The sequence below is a fragment of the Rousettus aegyptiacus genome, unplaced genomic scaffold, assembly GCF_014176215.1.
Source record: "Rousettus aegyptiacus isolate mRouAeg1 unplaced genomic scaffold, mRouAeg1.p scaffold_m13_p_8, whole genome shotgun sequence".
Classification (NCBI taxonomy): domain Eukaryota; kingdom Metazoa; phylum Chordata; class Mammalia; order Chiroptera; family Pteropodidae; genus Rousettus; species Rousettus aegyptiacus.
Genome location: NW_023416311.1, coordinates 50,016,659 through 50,041,622, shown reverse-complemented (window position 1 = coordinate 50,041,622; position 24,964 = coordinate 50,016,659). Strand labels below are relative to the sequence as shown.

General features: G+C 34.3%; 1 protein-coding gene across 23 annotated transcripts in view; it reads left to right on the top strand.

Moving 5' to 3' along the window:
- Positions 1-24,964, top strand: part of PAM (peptidylglycine alpha-amidating monooxygenase) — a 141,513-nt gene that overhangs the window by 54,512 nt on the left and 62,037 nt on the right. For all 23 annotated transcript variants that reach the window (XM_036225937.1, XM_036225934.1, XM_036225933.1 and 20 more), the window contains exons 5-7: positions 978-1,063; positions 2,382-2,465; positions 23,742-23,790. In XM_036225937.1, coding sequence (XP_036081830.1) covers positions 978-1,063; positions 2,382-2,465; positions 23,742-23,790 — 219 coding nt within the window. The remainder of the gene's footprint in view (positions 1-977; positions 1,064-2,381; positions 2,466-23,741; positions 23,791-24,964) is intronic.

The following is a 24,964-nucleotide window of genomic DNA, read 5'->3' as shown; positions in this document are numbered from 1 at the left end:
GATTGAATCTGCCAGTGCAGGTACCAGTGTGCCAGTTACCGTACTGGGCGCCTTATACACAACACCACCACAGCCCTTTCAGAGAGGTGTTTATACAGAGAAGGCTTTCTAGGGCTTACAGACATGCCCAAGATACATAGCTGATAGGGGAGATTCTGGGATTAGATATGTCTTTCTGCCTGTGCTTCTTTCACCATTAACACTGACTCTCAACGATGAATCTTTAGACGATGTGAATGTTTTGTTAAATAATGCATTTACCCTGGTATAGTGCTTTGAGGTCTATAAAGTGCTTTCAGTTATATCTCATTTGACTTACAGAATAACTCTGTGAGGTAAGTATAACTATCTCTGTCTTAGAAGAGAGAAAACTGAGGCTCTGTAAGATTGACCTGCACAACATGACATAACTTGTGACGCAACGAGTATTCATAAACTTAAAGAAGAAAGTCACAAACATCTAACACCAAGAACCCCTGAAGTGGGGTAGGCTTGTATTGTTCACCACACTGGGGGTAGGCAGTGCATACTGTTTGTCGCAGCAGCCAAAGACTTACTGGTAACACTGATCCCCAAAGGAGAAAGGTGAGAGATTTCTTTTGGTTCACTTCTAAATTTCTTCAGCGTTAACTTTGGTTTATACAGACTCTCTATGTAATGCTTATTTTTCTTCCTGATTACATAGTGTGCATTCCACACATGAACATACTGAACTACAAATTATATATCTACCGCAGAAGACCGTTTTACATTGGATAAGAAACAACCAAAAAAAATCTTCTTTTATATGTGCTTTTTTCACATTGAAACTATTCTTTATTAGTATTTTAAAGCTGATATGACAACAATGGTAATATATTAATGTATTATTTTACTTTGCTTTCACGTGTTTTTTCTACCCTCCCCCTTCTAGTAAATAATTTATGCATTTTACTACTTAAATATTCATTTATAGCTACTTTTTTTTTTTTCTTCAGGTTTTGTGATGAAGGAACCTGTACAGATAAAGCCAATATTCTTTATGCCTGGGCAAGAAACGCTCCCCCTACCAGACTCCCCAAAGGTATATCTAAGGCCTCTTGGATAGTCTCATATTAAGCTGCATAATTTCTGATTCCAAAGTACTTTTTATTATACATCTTTTCCAACAGTTGTTGACAATGTTCTGTTTTGCAATTTCACACTACAAAATGCCTGTATAATCTGCTTTGTATTGAAAAGCTTTCATTTAGGTAGTTACTCTTTCTCTGTATCTCTTTAGTAAATAATTTTCCCACACAGCAGTTTAAATAGAAAACAACCAAGTATACCTCAAGCCACCTTTGGCCTATGGCACATTGGTTCTTGACAGCAGGAGCATTTCATTAGCCAAGAGAGCTAGGAAAAAAACAAATTGCTGTTTCAGCAAACAGATTTTATTTTTTATAGTCCTGGACTCTGGGTATTTAATCTGATGCCAAACCTCAGTTGGCTTTCTGACTTCACCTCTAAACTGTTCATAGCTTCCTATGTGTGAGTGAATTACCAGACCCTCTTTTATTACTCGAATCTTTCTTAATATCAAAGAGAATGTACAGTTCTTACAAAATAGGTTGGCCATGGTTTGGGGATGGTGTCTTGTGAAGAAACACTTTCCTCTCTTGCCTCCCTAACTCACATCAACTCTAACCGTTGTCTGTTTTACTTGGCTTCAATGAGCTTCAGAGTGCTCTCTATAGTTGACCAGGCAGCCACTACTAAACAAGTTTAGAAACTAATAAGGGGTCTATCATAGATTTGTTGACATTTTAAAGATTCATTAGTAGAACAGATAGAAAAAAATTTCTCCACAAAAAAATTTCTCCACCTATAAATATTTTTTCCGTAGACTTTTTTTTTTTAGCTTACTAGGAAACTCTATTAATAGTGAGACTATTAGAAACCCTTTGGATTCCAAAAATTTATTGGCATACTGGGCTTTGTGATCTAGTTTATAATGATTTCCTCAATGAGATTTTTGCAGGTACCTGTTTTCATATGGAAATAAATTTCTATGAGATGCTCCTAAGAAGTCTATTTTCTATATTCAATCAGAAAATAAAAATGAATATGAATATATATAAACAAAATTAAATAATGAGTATATATATACATATGTCTATTATATAGTCGAGGACAGAATTTTGTTTTGCTTTGTATAGAATTCTGTCAGAGCTTTGAGAAGAATCGAGAATAAATTAGAAATTTTCAGTAAATGCCTAATTTATTTTCATATAACTTGATTTCATAGGTGGGGTGCTATTTTATTCTCCTTTGGATTTCATTGATCAGCAACCTGAGAATAGGCTCATCTTAGATTTTCATTTCTAAAATATTAATTTGTCTTTTTTGTAAATCTTTAGGTGTTGGATTCAGAGTTGGAGGAGAGACTGGAAGTAAATACTTTGTACTACAAGTACACTATGGGGATATTAGTGCTTTTAGAGGTAAGTTTTGAAATGGTGGAACTAAGCGTACTTTCCGTACTATAGAGTTTAAAATATATGTACTAGCTGTTATCCACATAAAAAAATGAAGACTTGACCACAATCTCGGCCCTCTTAGGAAACAACTACTTTTGTTTCTTTTAATTTGGGACTATTGAGGAAACAACTTTTAATTTGAAAGGTGTATTCTCTTATGCACATATCCTCTTATGCATTCACCCTGCTTTCTCCTATGCTGAGTTTAAGGTTCTTTAGCTTTCCAATGTATTATCTTATCTACCTGCTGCTATTAAGGGATGCCTTCCAGGCAGCATTGTCAGGGTAGGAGACAAGTAATTTATTTATATTGCTATAAGCAATCCCTTGGGAGAGTCAACAAATTTGCAGTACCAGGAGTTCTCAAACACTCAGACTCATGTCAATGCTTTATCGATAAACCATAGTTGCACTTCATGAACTCATCCATTGTCCACTGCACTAATGCAAAAACCACCCATTTCTTAGCCACCCCCTGCTTTAGACACCTGTTACTCGACCCTTGATTGCTATTCATTTAAATGCCCATTTCTTATTATGGAATCGTTAACATGAGGAAGGAACCCCATTCCCAAGGCAACTGGGACTGGTACTTGTTATTCCTTCTGCTGCACTTATCAAAATCCAACTGCATTTATTCAAGGTTTACACTCTTATGTTCCCTGGAGTATAAACATTAAGCAGTCTTCTTAGCTTGTCAGCTTTTATACTGTGTCTTGCTGACTTACACATATTCCCCCAAGTTCTCTAATTTAACATTATATTTCTATTAACTAACCTGGTACATGTCCATTCACGGACACATTAGCTTTCTACCCCCAACTAAATCTAAAAGTATACATCCATCTCTGCCTATGAAATGTTCTCTGGGGCCTTTGCTGAAAACATCTCATGTGGTGAAAGATTCCACAGAGTCTTGAGGACTGGAACAATAAATCCATCTGCCTCTGGAAAAAGATGTTGGAAAGAATAATTTTATGTAATTGAAAAATTAGTACTGCACTCAGATATGTTATCAATAAAACAAGCTCCTGTGGACCAGCCCATGACCCCAACTTCCAAATAAAACTTATTTTCATATTAAAAGTATGTTTTGAGTTATATATAAATAGCTTTTAATTTTTGGAACAGAATCTAATCTTAAGTTGTTAACTGTTTGTAGTGCTAAGGCAAGGTATGGTTGAAAACAAAGGAATGTTTCTGTTTAAGGAAAAAAAAATTATCTGGTCTAAAAATTTACTTATTTTGGTATCAGTGGAATAGGCAGATTCTAAGATTGCTGACTTCCAAAGCACTGAGAAGACTATAATTTTTCTGAAAAGGTAAAGAAGGCTCTCCTTGACCACCATAGCTAAGGAGCAGGTCATACTCCCATAATCCCCCTTCCCCACTCTATATTCCTCTGTAGAACCTTAGACTTTACTGTTCAACTTAATTCCTCTCAACTTTGTAGTACCTCCTAAGAAACCCTGCACTGATGCCCTAGGGAAATGGATGATATATACTGGTTTTTAAAATGCATTACTATAATAATTTATTACTGATGAGGAATTTGTTTTGTAATTTGTTTAATCTAGATATAATTAAAAATTAGATATCTAATATATAAATATAGTTAATTTTTACTGTAAGAGACTGATGAGAAACTTTTATAGTAATTTTTTTTTCACTTTTTTGAGAACAATTTTTGTGAAAGAAGGTATATGTGAGTTAGGAGGTAGAAAAATTACTAGTCCTGTAATTCATAGACCTTATCGTAATATAATTAAAATATAAACAAAAAATTTTATTCACTTAATTCGTTCAGTAGTATAAGATATTATCTTGTGCCTTAAGCTATACATGGCTTAGAATAGTAAATAAACACATGGGAAAATATCAAATCTCACTATAAAAATGAGAGAGTGTTTTACATTTATTAAATTAGGGGTGAAATAGAAATTGAATTATAATACCCAGGACTGCTAGGGTTTGGATAAATTTGGTACAGTTTGGGGAGCTTTGTGAATTAGTGCAGTGTATTTGGAGCAACTTTACCATATTATATATATATTTCATATAGAACATTAAAATTTTGCTCTAAGCTTTATTCTTTAAAAAAGTTTTTTGTTTTTATTTTTTTATTTTTTATTTTTTTAAATGAGCTACATACCCACAGTTATTTATGTACTATTAACTGTTACTATGGAAAACTGGAAAGTTAACAAATGTCCCTTAATAGAAAACTAGTTAAATAAATGTTATAACAACAAAAAAAGCTAATTATAAAATTTTATATAGACTGTATAAAATTGTACGTGTGCTATATGTTTCCAAGGATTATAAGGAACAAGGGGGGAAAAAAGGACATCGTCAGTAAGCATGAAAGACGGAATTGTGTTATTTTTTTCTTTTAGACTCTTAAAACATTATCTTTATACTTTTAAATCCCACAAGTAGAAGCACTATGTTAAATCCTTCAGTGCCTGCCAATTAGTCTGCCAAGTTCCAGCTTACACTCTCCTGACAAAGAGGAGTTAATGTAAATCTCTATATGCCCGATTTGATTTATTATAAGGAGTAACTTGACTTTAAAAAATTTCTATATTGTGATTGTACACTTATCTCCAGATGTACATGGAAGTAGAAATAATTCTATCATATTTTAATGATTAAAAATACATTATGTATGTTATGTAGGTATTATATATACACACCCATATATAATCATATTCATGTCAGTGAAGATTTGAACTTAATGTTGTCAAGACTATTGATGATATTTTAAGAATATAAATTGTAAATCAGAAACAGACTATAATTATGAGGAAATTACTGCAGTCTTCTGAAAAGTGGGTAAATATTTTGGCTTAAGGATATGAGCATTTTTCCACACAGGGAATGTTTTAGAAAAGTGAGAAACTTAGGACTTTTCTTCAATAAAGCACCAACAGTGAAAGTAAAATATCTTCTAAAATTTGTTGGAATAGATCAAGTATCAGAGGGAAGAATATAACCTGAAACCAACTGGGTATGCTTGGACTATGATCTCTATTAGTAGGAAAAGATCGAGTGTGATTTTAGAGTGAGTTCTGTGGATTACATGGAAATATTTGTTTTGTTTTGGTTTTTGTTTGTTTTAGAAATTTCACAGAATGTCAAGCTGCAAACGCATCATTTATAAACAGCCAACTTTATTAAATGCCGTGTCAATCACAGTGTCAGACCTGTGCTGGGTTTAGTAATCTTACTGCCCAAAGGCTTTTAGTATATTCTAGCAGGAAAAACAAGCACAAAAACAGGATGTTTATAGGCAATAGTAGAAATGCATAAGAAAGCTATGGAAAGGCAGAACAGGGGCATGCCATCTGTGAAAGGATCTTAGAAGATAGAACCAGAGCACGAATTTGAATGGTGATCAGAAGCCCCCAGGTAAGCAGGGGCAAGGGGAAGAAGACATGGTCAAGCAAAGGTATCGACATAGGGGAGTAAAAAGTAAAAAGCCTCATGTCCACAAGGAACTAGTAGTAATTTGGCATTACTGGAGTGTGAAACAGAAAGAGAGAAGTGGCAAGAAATGAGAAGAGAGGTGAACAGTAGAGACTAGACCCTAAATATTCTTGGTAGGACTTGAATCCGTAGGCTTTCAAAGTGCTTATCAGCCAAGCAGTAGTAACCTGATGAGATTTTTCGCTTCAGTCCTGGACTTGAAGGCATGGAAATGTTACTAGCTTTATGGATAAAGGGTCGGGGCTCTAGGAGGCCAAGGTGAGACAGGATTGGGGCTAGAAGGCCAGAATGAGTTCTTTTTTACACGTAGTCTTCTTTTTATAAATTAAAATTCTGTGGCAAACAGAATGTAATCTAATTAGAAATGAAAGCTCCATGTAAGCAATAGCACTTGCTAGTTTTGTTACACTTACTTACAAGGCTCAGCCCTCCTCATCAGTAAAGTGGGGTCTTAATGGTTTATATAAAGATGCCTGCTAAGTACTCCATAAATGATAGCTAGTATCATTATAGCTCCTCTAAAAGGCTTCAAGGGGACATAAATTCCCCTAAATGCAACCTCTTGTTATAGTTGCCTGTAACATGAAGAGTACGTTGGTTACTTTTCAATGGTGTTATAATTTCTCATATTTAGATACAAAACTGTGTTCACATTTGTCACACAACAGTTTTTGTTATTCATAGTTCAGTTACACAAAGATAAACTATAAGATCAACTCCCTGCACTTAAAGAAATTAGGATAGTGGAAACCAGAGATTCCTCTTGGTTCTTTTTTTTGGTAAGTTTTTTTCAATTAAGTCTTGTTCCAAAGAGAAAATTCTCCTGAGATTGTTGTAGAAGCTTGCCACATTTCTTCTGGATGTTTTAGCCCAGGGGAAATCTAAAAACAAATAAACAACAAAAAAACTAGTCTCTCCTTTCCGAGTTGCTGGCATTAGCTTATTAGTCTCCAACAGTAACTCATTTCTCAAACTGGAAAACCCATGCACGTGTGAACTGAAGTTGGAGCTAATATTCTTAAAATGGAGGTGAGGGTCTCTTCCCAAGTGCACAAACTCTGTCTTTGGGTTGGCAAAATTTCCAAGATACAGACTTACTGTCCTTAAGCTCTTGGGCATAGAAGAAAATTCCAACAAATATTATCAAGGACACAGACTGCACGCGTGCGCGCTCATACACACACAGACACACTCACACACACACACAAATTTCTGGGGTTATATTACTAAAATAATATCACGAAATTGTAATTAGAACCCTTAGAGATTGAATCATTTTCAATAGCCAAGTTTTCTAGAAAGCTAAGGTTTTAACTCTTTAAATACTATAACTTTAAAACATTTTGTACAGAAATCTTTTCCAAATACAGTATGTGCTTTATAAAATTAAAATAGGTGGTAGATGTTAAATGCTTACAGCTTTGCCCAACATAGAGCAAACTGGCAATAAATGTTAATTGCCCTCCTCATCTCCTTCCCTGTTCTCTTTGTAATTTTGGAATATTGTTCTGAATATCAACTACTACACAGTGATTTCCCTTACAATTTTAGAGGTAGCTGGAGTTTTTCCATGTTGCTGGTCTTGCTGTCTTCTGTCTGCTTTTCTGGTTTCCTAGAGCTTCCTCTGTTGTCAAGCTCCCACTTCAACTCATTTTAATTCAAACAGCACTGCATAGAGGCAAAGATGAATAAGAACAAATTCTGCCTTCTGTAGCTTACCGTCCAGTGGGGACAAATAAAAATAAAACAATAACTGTAATCACAGGAGCCAAGTGCACAGTTTGTGCAGTGAGAGCAGGGATCGAGAGGCAGGCAAGACCGCCCCAAGTTTAGAAAGAGGTTTCATGTTGCCAGATTGATTTCCTATAGGCAGCCTTCTCCCTTGTTCTAAATTATTTGACGCTTTAGATGTGGAATGTAGGTAGCTACGTTTCATATCATTGTTTGTAAATTTGGAACAGACACTGAATTGAAGCCCTTAAAAGGAACTTTTTGAATAAAATCTTGGGAACACCAGTGCTTGGCCTTGGTGACCTTCAGATTTGAATCTCCTTGCCCTCTTTGTGTTATTCCATCCTGGCTATGTTCCGTTTAAGGTGTGGCTTCTCAATAGCTTAGTTCCAGACAGCTGTGTGTTGCTAGACATAGAGCATGATTTCATGCGTGCATACTCCACACTCACACGCACACAGGAGAAGCCCCTGTCTCACCACAACTGAAGTAGCGGAATGGCATGAGGGACTGAATAGTGGCAGGCAGAAGGGAAAACAGAGGGCTCTGGAGGAATTCTGATTCCACTCGGACTCCTGCCGCACTCTCCCTTACAAAATCACAGCCAGGAAGCTATTGGAAAAAGCTTTGAAATTGTAAGCCCAGGAAAAGTCCCTTGCAAATGCATTTTTGAACAAGATGGAGCATAGATCAGTGGCAGGATAGCTACACTTAAAATTATTTTATTCCAGGATAAAGCAGATTACTCTGACTTCAGTGTAAGCATTAGAGTGCTCTTGACTCCTTGCTACCTGATTGCCAAGATAGCAGGAAACTGCATGGAAGATTGCTCCCCTGTTCTCTTGTCTAAATCTGTTCTAGTAGCTTCCCCCTGCATGCTTTCTGGCAAGATAGACAAGCCTGCTATTACTCACTTTTCTGCAAAGTAAGGAATGCTATGAATCAGGGTATTTAAACCCAGGTATTTTTCAGTGTTCTGGATTACTTTCCACATTTAAGCATCTCCTTTGAAATCGCAAATATGGAGGGTGTCGTTAATGCTTCCCTACCCTGGCATCCACCATGGAGATGCCAGAAAGCCATTGAGTCTCTACACTGACAAAGACATAGATGGCACCTTTCTAGCACTCAGCTTGGCCTTCCCTGAATAGGACCCTGACATGCACATAGTCCAGCAAGCCTAATCCCCTTCCAGAATATAGCAGATTAATTCTTCACCATCATCTTTCATTCAAGGACATAGGTAATGTTTCCGAGTTCTCAACACCAGGGACAGCCACCTGCTTAAACCTTATCCCCAGCAAATACAGAAATGTGGTTCCAGGAAAGGCACGCTTTACCTCAGTTTACCTTTTCTGTCCCAAGACTGTGATACCCATGCCATTCAGCAAGTCTCCTTTCTCCTCACACCTCAACTCTCACTTTCCATTTCACTACTATTCCTTGATATGGGGTACACACTTTTATTGAAATACTTTGGGTCAGGTATGGTTTGGAAATAAGAACTTCTAACCTTTTTGAAAGGTACTCAAGTGCATAAACGATATATTACATTATGTCACTTTCAGGGCTCTGGAACACCATCCTTAATCAAATACACTAATATTACTATAGCAAAGTGTTTAAATAGCTACACTATAACAGATGAATAAAGACCATAAAAAACATCACATTTGTTCAGGTCATATTTCGTTGTCAAACATAATGAAAAAAACTTTAAATTTCCAGAGTTTTTCAGATTTTAGAGTTGCAAAAAGTTCTAGTATTAGAACAAGGAAACCTATTCCTTAATGCATGATTATTTGTTAAAATACTAACAGATGGGAGGACTGGATATATTTGAATATTTTCCCTTAAAATAATCTCTCTCACTTTATTTTTCATCTTTTGGGAAATACAGAAAAGCATTAAAAAGAAAAGTAAAAAAATCACACAATACCTTTTTAAAAGATCTAAAATATGAGGGTTGTTACTCATGTCTCTGAAGATATTAAAAAACACTGAAGCACACTTTAAATATATGAATTGTATAGTACGTGAATTATATCTTGATAAAGCTATTGAAGAAAATGTACATAGAGTAAAAAGAAAAAAATTATAATACCCTTCTTTAATCCCACCTCCCTTTCTCTTCCCACCTGGAATTCCAGGTAACTACTATTTATAGCATATAAAAAGTTATACACATATAACTTCTCATATGCGTATCCCAACATTTCTGCATATGCACAGAAACCAGAGATATGTATATAGGCACTTTTCGCTTTTTTTTTTTTTTTTTTTTTTAACAACCATCGGATCATACTCTCCACAGATCTGCCTCTGCTGTTGTTTTTAATTTAGCAATATACCCTGGGCATATTTCTAAGACAGCACATGTAAAACTCTTTCATTATTTGTAATGACTTCCTACTAGTAATTTATACAACCTGTTTCCTATTAAAGATGTTTAGGTTCTGGGTTTTTTTGCTATTACAAGCAATGCTGCAGTGAACGTTAATGTTAGAGATGTTAGAAAAGTTTGTCACTGCAGGGTAGCTTTCTAGAAATGAGATTTTTGGGTCATGGAGTGTATAAACCTTAACGGATTCCACCAAATTACTTGACAAAACAGGTTTTCAATTTACAATCCACAGTTAATGAGCAAGCCCCATGTCCTTACCTGCACTAGATGTTTTCACACTTGAAAATTTTGCCCAGTATTTACTGAAACAAAGGAACTTCTCTTGTTTCTTTAAAGGATTAGAATTAGCTGGAAGGTCTGAATAGAATTATCTCTAAAGTACATAGTCTAGGTCAAGATTTCTCAAGATCTGACCTAAGACTTGCACCAGAATCTCCTTGGGGTACTTTTTAAAATAAAAATTTCTGGTTTCAACCAGACCTGAATCATATGCACAAAAAGTAGAGGTGTACAGGAGCTAGCTTATATTGATTCACAAGAGCTAGTTGTTAATTTTCATATCCTTTGTGAGCTTATCCTTAATTGTAGCCTTCATTAAAAATAAATGCAATAAATACTCAAAAATTATAATTTCCTAATTATTTTACCATATTTTAATACTATCTATCTTCTTGGGTGTATTTATTTCTATTGTATTCATATTGTGGAAATACTATAAAATTGTTTGTTAACTGTTCATGTCTTCCAACCCGGTGTTCATTAGTAGCTTGAAATCAACCATGATGAGTAATTTTACACTGTGGAAACTGAAAAATGCTGCAAATCAATGCTTGATAAATTATTTTGTTGGTTGTTGAGATTTAAGAAAATGATGGGAAAGATGTTAGAAATGCAGATTATTGTGACTAGCCAAAAGATTGTAGAGATATTTTTCCAGTATTTAAAAGCTATTATTAATACAACAAAAATGTTGTTCACGTTGTTGAGGAACAAGTACAGTTCCAACATGTGTCTTTGTTGTTTCAATAAACAAGAATATCAACAAACATTCCAAACTACTCACTCATCACTTACAAACATAAGTTGGCTATGGAAAAGTTCATCAAAAATTAAGAAAAGAGTTCTGTGAAATTCAACTTAATTTACAATAAAGAGTATTATATATTTTTATTAGTTGTAAAGGTGAGCTGCACATCTTTTATATTAAAAACTATAATAAATTTAGATATACACACATATGCATATTTTTTCAGAAAGCCAGTGCACACCACTGAGCCCAGGATTCAAAATTTTAAGAAGCTCCCTAGCCGATTTTCATGCAAACTAAAGTTTAACAACTAAGGCTCAAATTTTCCTAGTAAGAATTGAAATTACTTCTATTTTTTGTTTGTTTTTGTTTTGTTGTTGTTGTTGTTGTTTTCATTGTACTATAGGTATGTCAGGACAGTCTCCTAGGGCTTGGGACAGAAATAGAATAATTTGCATTTACTAAAATAATTTTAATTAAATCTCAATTCTCTTAAGACAAGAAGAGCTTTGAAAGAAGAAAGTTCAGTTAATTACTCTCCAGTTCTTCTAGCACTTTATTTTACTTAGAAATTTGAAGGAAAGCTTATTTTTATTCTTTTTCACAAAATTGTTTTTGGATTTTAAAATGTTGTAATAGTAGAAGCCACTTACAATGCATACATGACTTTCTTGGACACTTCCTTCTCTATATATAGGTGCGCAAATAGTCCTTCTTTACAGTGAAGCTAGATAAACCTTTCTGAAGAATGAGCAAAAATATGTTATATCCCTCTATTTATTAAATTTTTAATTTTTAAGTGTAGTGTGTAGGGTAACAGGGGCTAGAAAGTAAAAAAAAAGCAACCATGACAGCAACTCAGAAATTATTGGCAAGATAACATTCAACTTGCATGAAATTCCATAGATTCTTAGGCCTTTTCAGATTAGAGATTGAAACGTGGTTGAGAATACATTGTTGAAAAGAAAACAAAGACTTTTATCTCTTTCTGAAAAAAAAAAAAAGGAGTAAAAACCATAGATCTTTAGAGTTGTGTACTAATTCGTTTTTAAAGCACTTGTTTTTAGTATCAGAGACCGAGTCTTTAGCATGATGGCACGAAAACAGCATGACTGAAAGGGATCCTCTAGCCCAACGCCTCCATTTTACAGAATGGAAATCCATGTTAATAAAGGTGAAATGACTTGCCTAAGTCACTCAACTTAGTGACTTAGTATAACTGGTATTGCTACTAGTCCAATGCTATTAAAATGAAAAGAATTTAATTTGTATTAGATTTCTAGCTTGTATATGTACCAAAGTTCACATCCTAACTATATAAAACAAGTAATGTAGTCAATGTTTCTAAAAGTCCTTTGAACCACTAGGAATGAAAGAGAATGAATTTATTCATGCACAAAAGAGTAAATACCAATAAAGACTGGAATCATTTACCTCATCTCATTTATGCCTTTTCATTCTGATGTATGAAGTAATTCACTTCCCTTATCATGTAGAGATGTTTCTAAACCAGGTTGCTTGATAACCCCACTGATTTCAGAAGAATTGTAATCGGCTGTTCTTCATGTTCTTCTGTAACCTTCATTTTACACAAGCAGCTTGATGTGAGTCATGGGAATGATTTTAGGACTATTCAATATCTCTCAAATGATCGAAAAGAAGCCTATTATCTTGAAGCATTCTTTTGCTCTTGCCAATCTCATCACATAAATATGAGCTCCCTGATTCTCTAGCTTCCAGCATTTCAACTTTGTTAATCATCTTCAATATGAAAACCTAATGATCCTTATTGTCATTCATTTCATGGGACACCTGTTTATTTTAATACCTAAATATGGTCATTAAGCATCAGGAATTACATATTCATTCATTTGGTTGTGATAAAATATGTAAAGAACTGTAGTATTCCTTTTTAAAGAACATATTCAGAATGTTCTTTGTGCTTTATAATGTCTTTTTAAAGCAATTTGACATTGAACAATATAATATTTAGCTTAAGTGATGAGTTTTTGGGGGAAGAAACTTTTCCCTGATACCATTTAGTTTTACATATTTTGTTGTTGTTTTTTGTTTTTGTTTTTAAGAACCTTATACTTTACCTGCATTTTACCCTTTTGCAATTCATATTTTTTAATCATTCATAATTAAGTCCTTTTAGAAGGTGGTCAGGGCTTCACAGTCACCAGCTAATTAATGTCATATAAATTAGTAGCAGATAACATTTTATTTTTTAACTAAAAGAAATTAAGAGGAGAAATAAAAATTAGTAGATGCAATTAGGTTTCTAAGAAATTGAGATCAGCACACTAACAACACTATCCAAGGCATTTTTTTTTTTTTCACATGCTCCGCACATACTCTGTCTGGTTTCTTACCCTTTACCCTGTCCCTCAGGCGCCCTTCAGTGCCTTGTCATGTTTACATTTGTTTACTGTGTTCTAAGAACTCTGGTAAAAGATGGATGTTGTTAGAAATGTTAGGATTCGTACGTTCCATTTCCCATTTACTAGTAATTTCTTTTTATGTTAGTTGACTGTCTTACTTGTAAAATGGAAAAAGTACCCTAAATAAATATATGTCCACAAAAGCAATTGATGAAACCCATTCAAATATAACATCTATTGATGTTTACAAAATAATCTGTTAGAAACTTAAAAGCCAAGCTTTCTTAGGCCCGGAAGAGACCCTTCTAACCTCCCTGTTTCTGCCGACAGAAACAGTCATTACTCTCATATTCATCCAATTTGGAAACTCTTCATCTTGCTCTCTGTTTCTTTTCATTACATATTAACTCTTTTTTTTCTCCATCTTTGAAAACTTTCAAGAGAATTTCTTCTTGTGGGGATGCTTCTCCTCCCCTACACTATTCTAGTCCCATTTCTTTGCAAGTATGCCTTATCCTTGTTTATCCAACCTAACTATAATGCACTTCCTATTTATAATTATTAATAACTGACAGAGAAAAATGTGGTTAGTAACCACAGACCCTTCTACACTGACCCTTTATCTTACAGTCTAAAGACTTGTTTAGGTCTGAGGGAGTTTTGAGAGATGATTTGGGTTGCCAGGGGGTTTCAGTGTTTTTCCAATAATAGAGTAATGATATTTAGCATTTTATACTACTTCTCAACTCAGAAGCGCTTTATAAATGTTACTTTATTAAGCCTCATACCACATTACAACATAAACATATTGAATGACTGAAAATTAATGCTAAATCAAATATATAAGCTGTAATGTTCAAAGTGTATTCCTTAATTAATACCAAAGACTACATGCATGCATAATCATATGTAAATTAGATGCTTTGGGTTTATTTTTTCGCTGAAAAATCCAAACACAATACACAATATTATTTAAGTCGATGAAGATAACTGGGTTGAAAATGTAGCCACTGATTTTAGGTGACTTTCAAAAAACACATTCTAATTAAGTACAGCTTAGGCAGAATATAAACTTCCTATTTTCAAAATAGAGTAAGATGATGTTGCTGCTAGGTTACCTTCTGTTTATCATTCATGAACATTTAGAGGTTTAAGTTAAATAAAAGAGGGAGAGCATGTTACACAAAATGGTTGAAAATTCAAAAGAGTGTGAATGGTAAACTGTGTGTGTGTGTGTGTGTGTGTGTGTGTGTGTGTGTGTAGAAAATACCTTTCAGATGATTCAGAAATTTATAATAAAGGATTTTATATGAGAAATGTGTTTTTGTTTTATATTTCAAATTAAATTTAAAACTGTTTCTTTGATCAAAACTCTTAAAGTCCCTTTTCATTTCTCTACTTTTACAGGTGCATTCTGCTCTCAGTGGGGGGAACCGACAATAATTGGCAGAATGCAAAATAAAATTGAGATTATCATTTTTAAAATGAATGTATATTAAAAACCGAGATATGAAGCTAAAAAGTAGTTGTAGGACTTTTCACTGAGAGAAAGGGGAGATTAAAAAAATATTTGTAAGTAACCAGGTATAACATTAAAAATTGTTCAACCAGAGCCTATGAAGCTAGTGGAAAAACTAGTCAAATGTACTAGTTTTAACTAAAACACAACTCCTTCAGAAAAACAAGGAAATCTTTAAATACGGTCTGTATGTAAACATAACGACTTAAATTTTAATACTTCAGGAAGGGGACACAAATAGAGGGCTTTTGCTGCTTGATCTGTGTGCTACTTACAAGGACATGTTCTTTTTTATTTTTATTTTTTATTAATTCCTGAAGCTGTATCTTCTGATTTGTGCACTTTTTTGTATATTACAGTTCAACAAAAAGTTCAAAATGAATCAATAATTTAAAAACTTGATGCCGTACTTTTTTAAAAACTCTGTTTACCTGTTGTTTCGTCTTTTAATTTTATTTCCTCAAAAGTGTGATTCTGAAACAGGTTCATAATTCTGAGAGAAAAAAAAAAAACACTGTAAATCATAAGCTTTGCTTTTTTTTTTTTTTTTTTGCATTCATAAAAGATGGAAACAGGAAAGTGCTCTGACATTAGTCCTGCCATAACATCCTCCACACACAGAGCAGTTATAAAAACACTTTGGTGAGCCTGCCCGCCTTCTTTCCATTTGATCTCTTTTGGGAACAGCACGGACCATCATTTGTGAAAGTTGTCTTCTTGCAGGATAGGTAAATGCATTTTCTCTTCCTTGCCACAGGACAAATGGAAGCTAGTAATTTCTAGTCCCATAGCCGTGAATACAAAAATCAAAAGAGGCTAAGTCACTGCAGTGACAGCTTCAAAAGGAATTCTTTTTTGAAGACTTTTTTTCCCCCATAGTGCTGGTTTATTTAGCACTGAAGCTTGTCTGCTAAGTCAGCTTTCAGAAGCCTCCAGGAAACCTTCTGTGCTATTTGTGTAGTGTGCTAACAGTGTCCCTATTTCAGTTACATTTGCTAAGCAGATACACATTTGCCATCACAACTTAAAATGTTAGTGCTTTTTTGAATGGAGACTATTTTATATATATCACTGTATCTGTAACTGGAGAGTCTTGATATTCTGAGAACATGTTTTCAGGGATCTAGGAATTCTCTAGGAGATACTTTCTGACTTGGATTTTGTTTTGAAGAGACTCTAATAAAAAATTTTAATATATGTATTTTCCGGTTAATTTGGAGGATCATCTTGTTACGGAATAAGTCAAGTGGCTTTTGGACCTGCAGTTATAATCCAGGTGGTACCAAAAGAAAAAGAAAGGAAAAATAAAAAAAGAGAAAGAGAGATAGAGAGAGAGAGAGAGAGAGGAGGGAGGGAGGGAAGAAGGAAGGAAGAAGGAAGGAAGGAAGGAAGGAAGGAAGGAAGGAAGGAAGGAAGGAAGGAAGGAAGGAGCGAGCTGTGGCTTCATTTCATTAAAATCAGGGTTCCATTTAATGTGCCTATGCCTAGAGTGAACACAGGAAAGAATCCCCTCTACTATTCCCTCTGCTGTTTTCTATTTGCCTCCTACACTTGTGTTCATCTTTCTGCTGCTGCAGGGTTTCAAATGTACAGAAATAACTTTTTTTTATATAACAACTCAGTCCAACTGCATAGAAATACCTTTTTTTTTTTTTTTAATCAACATGGCCCAGCCAATGCAACTGACAGCAATCTGTTCCAATGCTAGGAAAACTGGCTTTGTTGGCTCTATTAAGAGATCTCAACTCTCTACCTTCCTAAGGGATTTTCCAAGTCATTTTGACTATTTGAAAATTTCCTTGACATAGAAATGAATCCCCAAGTAATCTATTCTTGGTCACCTTGGGAGCCATGACTTAATCTTAGCAACATGTCAGCTGTCCCATTAATTTATTGTTCTTAATTTAGAACAAAGAACCATAAGGTAAATACCAAGCTAGCTTAATAGTCAAACAATATTACAATATCTATGTATGAATATTATTGTGAAATTATTGGAGCGTACTGCGATATCTGAATTGATTCATTTTTGTTTAAGATGGGGAGAAAGTCAGGAAGGTAGCCTTTAAATTATGTTCAGGACACTGAAAAGGTGAAAGGGTGTGATACCATTTAGAACTATTTGCCTACAAATTTTCTAGAAAAGCTTTTAATATTAAAGATGTTACTTTGTTTTTCATAAGACTTGGCAATGGTTTCAGGCATGCTTTTTTAAGAATTCCATAAGGAAAGGATCCATTATCCAAAACTGTGGTTAGGATAGTAGATAATTGATGTGCTTTATCCTTTACCTTTACCTTCCTAGGAGAGAGTAGTGATTTGAAATCCACTCTATGACTGTCTTTCTGAATGACTTTTTCAATTAGTGGAATGTAGTTTATAACAATGCGTTGGTTCCCTCAGGATCGATGATTAACCTATCCTTTTATTGAAGCAGGAAACAACTAGGACAAGATGAGCTCATGAAGTGTAGAGGGCTACCTCTAGAGAGAAAGATTAGAAGACACCAACAGACTTCTAAGGACCTCAGATGTAATAGGTTATTATCATGTATTATTCCACATCCTTACTATACTACTTAGCTATAAATCCAAGCAGGAACTAGAAGCTATTATTACAAAAGCAAGCTAAATAGTTTGGAATGGATAACTTCATATTCCATGCATTCACCTCCCATTAAGAAAAATGAATTTCCTGCTTAAATGGATGTCCTTAGTACTTTTGGTTACTTATCCATTCTTGCTTAAGTCCTTTATTAGCTTCAAGATATTTTGTAGATAAATGCCTTGAAAGTCTCAAAGAAATAGAAGTTTTTTTTTTTCTTTTCAAGTAAATAATGTTGACTAAATATTAATACTGGAGAATTAGTTTTGATGCTTTGATGTATTACCAGTTAGCAAAATTACTTTGACCAACACTCTTAATCTCTGTAACCTCTTTTTTCCCTGTCTTATAAAGTGCAAGAGTTAAACCTCAATATCACCAGGGACCCTTTCAACCTGAAATTCTATGAGTCTGTATATTTTATAAAATACTTTGCTGTGGTTATACATCTCTGCCTAAGTAGAGGAGAGCAATTTCTCCAGAAAGGTAGGCTGCGACCCTTGTGGAGCAGTCATCCTGTTTTCATTTTGCTCAAGATTAGATTCTGATTGAATGCTATTTTCAAGTCTATCCGGTGTCTGGAAATACTTGTTTCTTTCATTATGAGACTACTCTTTAGAAGTCTTAACGCTCAATCAACAGTACTGCATTATTAGACTTTGTTATTTTACATTTCATTTTTTAAATGATTATTTTAACTTTTTCATTGTTAATGTCTTCACTACTACAAAAGCTTCTAATACATTTTAACAAAATATAATGACATATAATGAGATATACCTCCCAATGTCATCTGATACCTATCTAGTGAATGAAATTTTATCTCCATATCTTAAAGTTCACTAAGTTAAAATTATGTCTTATGGAAAGAGAACAGCAGACATGATTGAGTCCTTTAAGAGGGATGTCTTGGGTTCAGTTCTCTGTAAATATAGAGCATAAATAGCTAAAAGTCAAGTATTTTTCAATGTACCTTAGAGAGACAATGAACCTATAGCCCAATACAATGAAAGAAAGAATGACTTTACTTTGGAATAAGAAAACTAAAGCAAGATAAATGAAGCTACTTAGAAAGAAGAGCTGTCAGAATTTTTGCCTGATGACAGTTATACAGGATAAATGAGTAAATATAGATTAAAACAACAATTTCAATATCAATATAAAAATGACTCGCTCCCTTTTGTACAAACATAAGATCCTGTTGAACTGACTTCTTCTAACCCAGAACTTGGAAAGAAGCAGATGGTCAGTTCAAGGGGAACTTTATTAGTAAAGGTCATGGAAGGACCTTTAAACAATGCATTATCAACTCTTTCACAATCATGTGGTCTCTGATTCAAGAATTTCATTTTAGCCAGACCCTGGTGTTTATTTCTTATTGAATGTCTTTATTTCACTGATCACTCTATTCTGTATATACTAATTCAGACCCTTCTGAATAAACATTTTTATTTCCATGTAGAGAATTTCTATTTTGTATATAATACCTTTAACATACCACTTCAATCATAATTCCTTTTTTAACCATCTCTTTACTCATTTAATATTCCCATGTTTCTTTCCCCCTTCTATTCCCATGTTACTAGTTTGAGGAATTTGATGTGCTTCAGTTTCTTCAATTAAAGAAAATCTAGACATATAACTGAAATATATTTATGAAAAGCAAAATATTCATGTGCTGAAAATTTTTGGAACCTACCAATAAGAGAATAATCATAATAATAACTAAAATTTATCGGATTTTTATTATGCTCCAAATAGAGTGCTGCATTCTTTACATAAATTATTTTAGTTGTAGACTGGAGTTTCTTAGTAGTATCAATATCGGTCACAAGCACAAATCTACCAAATATTTAGTAGATGCTCTTCAGGATCCTACTCATTTTAGCAAAAGAACTCTATGGGCACCTAGTTGAAAAGTGATGACGATTTTATAAAGCACAATGTGTGCTTTATAGTAAATGTGTGTGCGATTAAAATACACAAATTAATTTCAAACTTTCCACCCAACAAATCTTACATATTGTACATGGGAAATGTACAATATTTATAACGAAACATGAATCAGGGGACTAGTCCACTTTCTAGTCTACCTTTCATTCAAACAAATTCAATCTTATAATTTCAGGCTCTTTTAGTCATTTGACTCATTACTGTTCTCATCTTTTTTTAAGTTGTGGTATTCCGTTTCTGTGGTCTTCTGCCCTGCATTAACTTTTTCATGTATTTTCTCTCCTCCACTTCTGTTTACTTTTATTCTAATTACAGAATCAGTCTTTCCTACCAGCTTTTTTAGCTAGCCTTTGATTTTGATATTGAGTTCATTTTCTGTACATTTCTGAACTATCTTAGTTCTGATTTGATTTTTTCATCTTATGTGATAAAATATTAGCAGAAGCACTGATATATCTTTATGATAATAAACCTTTTAAGTAGCTTTCATTTTATGACGATGCATGTCAGAGACAGATTTCATATACAGCCTAGTGAATGGAAATGAATTAATTCTTATGAGGCTTCATATCTTTGGCTAAAGCACTGCATTACAATAGAAGGGCAGACAAAGTCAGAGCACACTGGAAATCATTGGTAAATTATGCAAAACTAACTGAAGTTTTTGAGTTCGCTAGAAGTAAGATCAGTGTAGAGGTTATAGAAATAATAATGCATCACTGCGGCAAGGATCACATTGGAGTTAGAAGGTCATAATCTTCACACCGAACACTAGGCTGAAATATGTTTCTTTCCAAAGCTGCCACTTGGCTGTAGGAATAGCTATGTAGCTAGGAGCTTTCCAGACCCCCAGGCCACCTTGTTTGAAGTTCAGGTTGCTCCCACTGGGACCTCTCACTGTGTCTACATGTAAGCAAATGGGCCCTTCAGGTCAAACTGTAGAAAGTTGTGCTAGAAGAGATCACAGTCATTTATAATAATAAAATTAGATTTTAAAATAATGACTATATGGATAACAATGGACTCTACTAACGTCTACAATGTACATAAATATGATGTTAAATTTTTTTTTTTTTACTTGGAGATAGTTTCTAGAATTTCATTCAGCTAAAATATCATTTGTTAAAATGTGTATTTATCCATTACTAAATAACAATTTTTAAAAGTCACAGTTAAAATTGTAATTCTATCACTTCATGCTTAAATAATGATGATAATCTAAAGTGTTATCCATCATTTAAACCATAATATCTACATGTTTATACACACAGGCACCCAAACACACAGCATAGTTTCTAGAAAAGCCTCATTTCTCCTGATTCACTGAATCAAATCAACTAGATAAATTTGATGCGAACAAATTTCTACAGCCACAACTTAGAAACTCTGGTGTGATATTTTTTTAAGTGTATCTATTCACTAATTTTCCTTCTGTGTATTTTCATTTCTGGAGCTTTTTGTAAAACAGGCAAGATTTTCATTTTGGATCTTTATATTCACCCTCCCTTTACCTGATGCCAGAGAACTCAAAAGGGTGAGAGTCCAAAGAGGAACCAATGACCAGATTCTTGTCTTATGCCCCAAGAAAGGATTCAAGGAGAAGACAGACAGCAACCAGGAAAGCACAAGTGAAAATACACACTTAAGGGAAAAGTGTGAGCAACTCAGAGATAGACTCTGTCCTGAGCTGTCTGTATTACAGGCTTTTGTTTTCTTGGGAGTGGGGGTGTCCCAAGGCTATCCATTCTGCCTCCCAATCTAGGTTTATTGTTCATGCCGCCTGGAGGGAAGGAGGCAGCCCAAGACCATCTATCCTGTCTTGTCTCCCAGCTTGGGCTTGTTTCTCATGCTGAAGTCTCACACTTGAAATCAAAACAGGGAGAGGGTTGAGTAAGAACTAAGGAAAAATTCCAGAACTGTATTCTGGAAGGGAGAGGTGAGGGACTTCCCTAGGCTAATTATCCTGCCTCAGACCCATATAAGATTTGCACTCTATAGGACAAAACTTAGTCTCTCAAAGCTTTCCCTAATTTTTTTTATGTTATATAATATGTAAGTCAGAATTCAGTATATTTTTCTCTAGAATGCATTGATCATTTATATTACGACTTGTGGTTTTAGTTGTTTTGTTATTGTGTGACATCCTTGACTTCCTTATAAAATATGACATGTTGATAAATATATGGGATTAAAAGAAAACCTGGTACTATGTCTTTGCAATGGAGTGAGTGGTGAGACTGTGGCTCACTTTTCAAACTCTAGAGGGAAGCTAATAGACAACAGTTATGTACTAGTGGCTATTGTTGAATTTGGAGAAAACTCAGTAAGTGTAGTTATAAAATGTCTTCGAATTAAAATTTGTTTTTGGCTTATTTTTGTACTTTTTTGATTAAAAAGCTCTCAATTTAGACAATTCTGATAAAGAACATTATTTAACAGAAGGATGCACTGTTACTGGCAGTAGCTGGCATGTTACTATTAGTAACATTCCTGCCGCTTTTAACTTGGTGACACATTTCAGCCTTAATGACAAACTTCATTAATAGTTCCTGAAATGTGTTAATTTATTTATTAATTTTCTCATTTAAATTTTTGATATCAACCAAGGTGGATATCAAAATGTGATTAATTTGATTCTTTCAGTGCAAAAATATAATGTAAAACCAGAACAATTTTCATTGCACATTGACCCTTTTGCTTGGATGGACATGGTATGAGGGGAAAAAACTCTCTCCTGATATAGTTAGTTAAAATAAAAAATTATACAACCTGACATTCAGTAATTAATAAGTAATCAGTTAAGTCTAGGTACTGTGCTAGGTGAACACATTGGAGCAATCCCATTGCTCCAATGCTTAAAATCCTCCAATGACTTTACAGAAGCCAGATTCTTAACACACTCTTCATGGCATGGACAATCTCCAGCCTCATGGCCACTTCATCCTTCCTGGACCACAGTAGATAAAACAGCTACCTATTATCACTTATCCCATTGAGTTCACTATGTGACATTATCTTGTTTATATATTTGGTGTTTTATTTTTCTCTATCTCTCCTACCTTGTTTCCCTGTCTCTTCATTCCCATTAGAGCATAAACACCATGAAAACAGGAAATTTGAACGTATATATTTTTACTGTATCCACAGCATATAAAACAGTGCCTGAATATTACAATTGTTCGATTAATAAATATTAATTGAATGAATGGAAGATTATCCTTGTCTCAAAATAACCTTTTTAGATAGGTATGACGTTTTTATACAGATGGGAAATATTTCCTAAAATCAATTAAGCTAATTAGGTGAGTCTCTAGAGTTTAAAATTCATTTGGTTTGAATGAATACTTTCCACCATTCTTTTTTGATCAGTGGAGATATTTACATAATTCTGAGTGAAATCTTTTTGAAAGTAGTACAGACTAGGTGTATTTACTGAATCTCATGCAGTACATTTAGAAAACATTGTTCTCAAAAATAAAATTTTAAAAAATTAATTTAAAAATAATACTCAGGTCTCTGAAGTGTCATTGCCAGATAGAAATACTCAGAGGCTTGCCACTGAAGTTAGGATAGAAACAGAATGAGCATCAGGTTTTTTCTATTCAGAAAGTGAGAGTGAGTGAGACGTAGAAAATAAACAAGGTTATTTCTATACATAAATCTGAGACATTACAGACTCTAAAACTGGCAATACCTTGAAAGCCCAAACAATGAACTCCTTCAGTTTTCGAAAACTAGAAGAGCTAGCTGTTTGGACCTAATGGAATCATTTTGTTCATCAACTTTTCTGGATATTTCAACAATATAGAAAATGCATATAGAGTAGCAACAATTTTTTCTGTGAGATTTTGACTAGTGTCTAGTATGCCTACAGGAAAGCAGATAACTGGTCAGTATGATAAATAAAGAAAAAAACTGCACAAAATGATAGTTTTGTTGTTGAGGTTGTGATACATTCGAATTTATAAGTATAAAAGTACTCCGTAAATTATAAAGAACCATATAAATGAAACACAGAGGGATTTTTCAGTGCTGAGTTATAATCCTTTAAACTTTATTATTTTGAAATCCATTTTTTATGTTTTCATATATAAGTTGTGTTTTATGTATATGTGCATGTGTTTTTCAGATAATCATAAGGATTGTTCCGGTGTGTCTTTGCACCTCACACACTTGCCGTAAGTACTTCCAGTTATCCTGAGTGGCAACCTTAATTTTTGAGAACTTAAAAGTGTGAAATATATTAGTCATCTATTGTTGTATAACAAATGAGTCTAAACTTAGTAGTTTAAAACAACAAATACTGATTGTCTCCTTTGGATTAAGAGTCGGCACAACCTAGATGGATCTGTGGCTGGTGTTCTCACTTTTGGCCAAAGTTTCAGTTATCTGGGGGCTCGACCGGGAAAGAGGCACTTCCAAGATCACTCACATGGCCACTGACAGGATTCACTTCCTCTCTGGCTGTTGGCTAGATGTATCCGTCATTTCCTTGCTATGTGGACTCTAAATAGGGCAGCTCACAACATGGCACCTGGCTGCTGGTGCATTTGGCAGGGGAGAATGCAAGAGAGGGGATGGGGTGTAACATGGAAGCCAAAGTCTTTTTTGTAGTCTAATCTCAGGAGTTATTAAATAATATATGTCTGATAGGTGAAGAAAATCATTGCCACAAATTTTCATACTCCTATGAAAAAAAAATATGAAACCACTTTTGCTATATTCTATTTGTTAGAACTAACAAATTCCCAGGTCCAGTTACTGGGTCCAACCTACACTCAAGGGAAGAGGATTAGACAAGGTCATGAATGTCAGAGGTAGGAATTACTGGGAGCTGTATTAGTCAGGGTTCTCCAGAGAAAATGGACTGGTAGAATGTTTATATATATATACCTATGCATGAGAGAGAGATGAGGTAGGTGTTGAGATTTACTCTAAAGAATTGGCTCACAGGATTGTGGGGGCTGGCAAGTCTGAAATCTGAAAGACAGGCTGGCAGCCTAGAAATGCTGGCAGGAGTCTGCACTGCAGTCTTAGGTCCAAAGGCAGTCTGGAGGCAGAATTCCTTCCTCTTCAGGGCACCTAAGTCTTTTCTCTTAAGAGACCCACCCACATTATGGACAGTAATATGCTTTACTCAAAATCCATGATTTAAGTATTAATTATATCTAAAAAATACCTTCACAGAAACATCTAAACTAATATTTGACCAAACAAGCGGGCAGTATAGCCTAGCCAAATGGACACATACAATTAACCATCACAGAAGCCATTTAGATACTGCTTTCTATATTCACCATTCCATAAAAATGTGTATTTAGCTATTTGCTTCCCAAAATAAATTATTTTTAA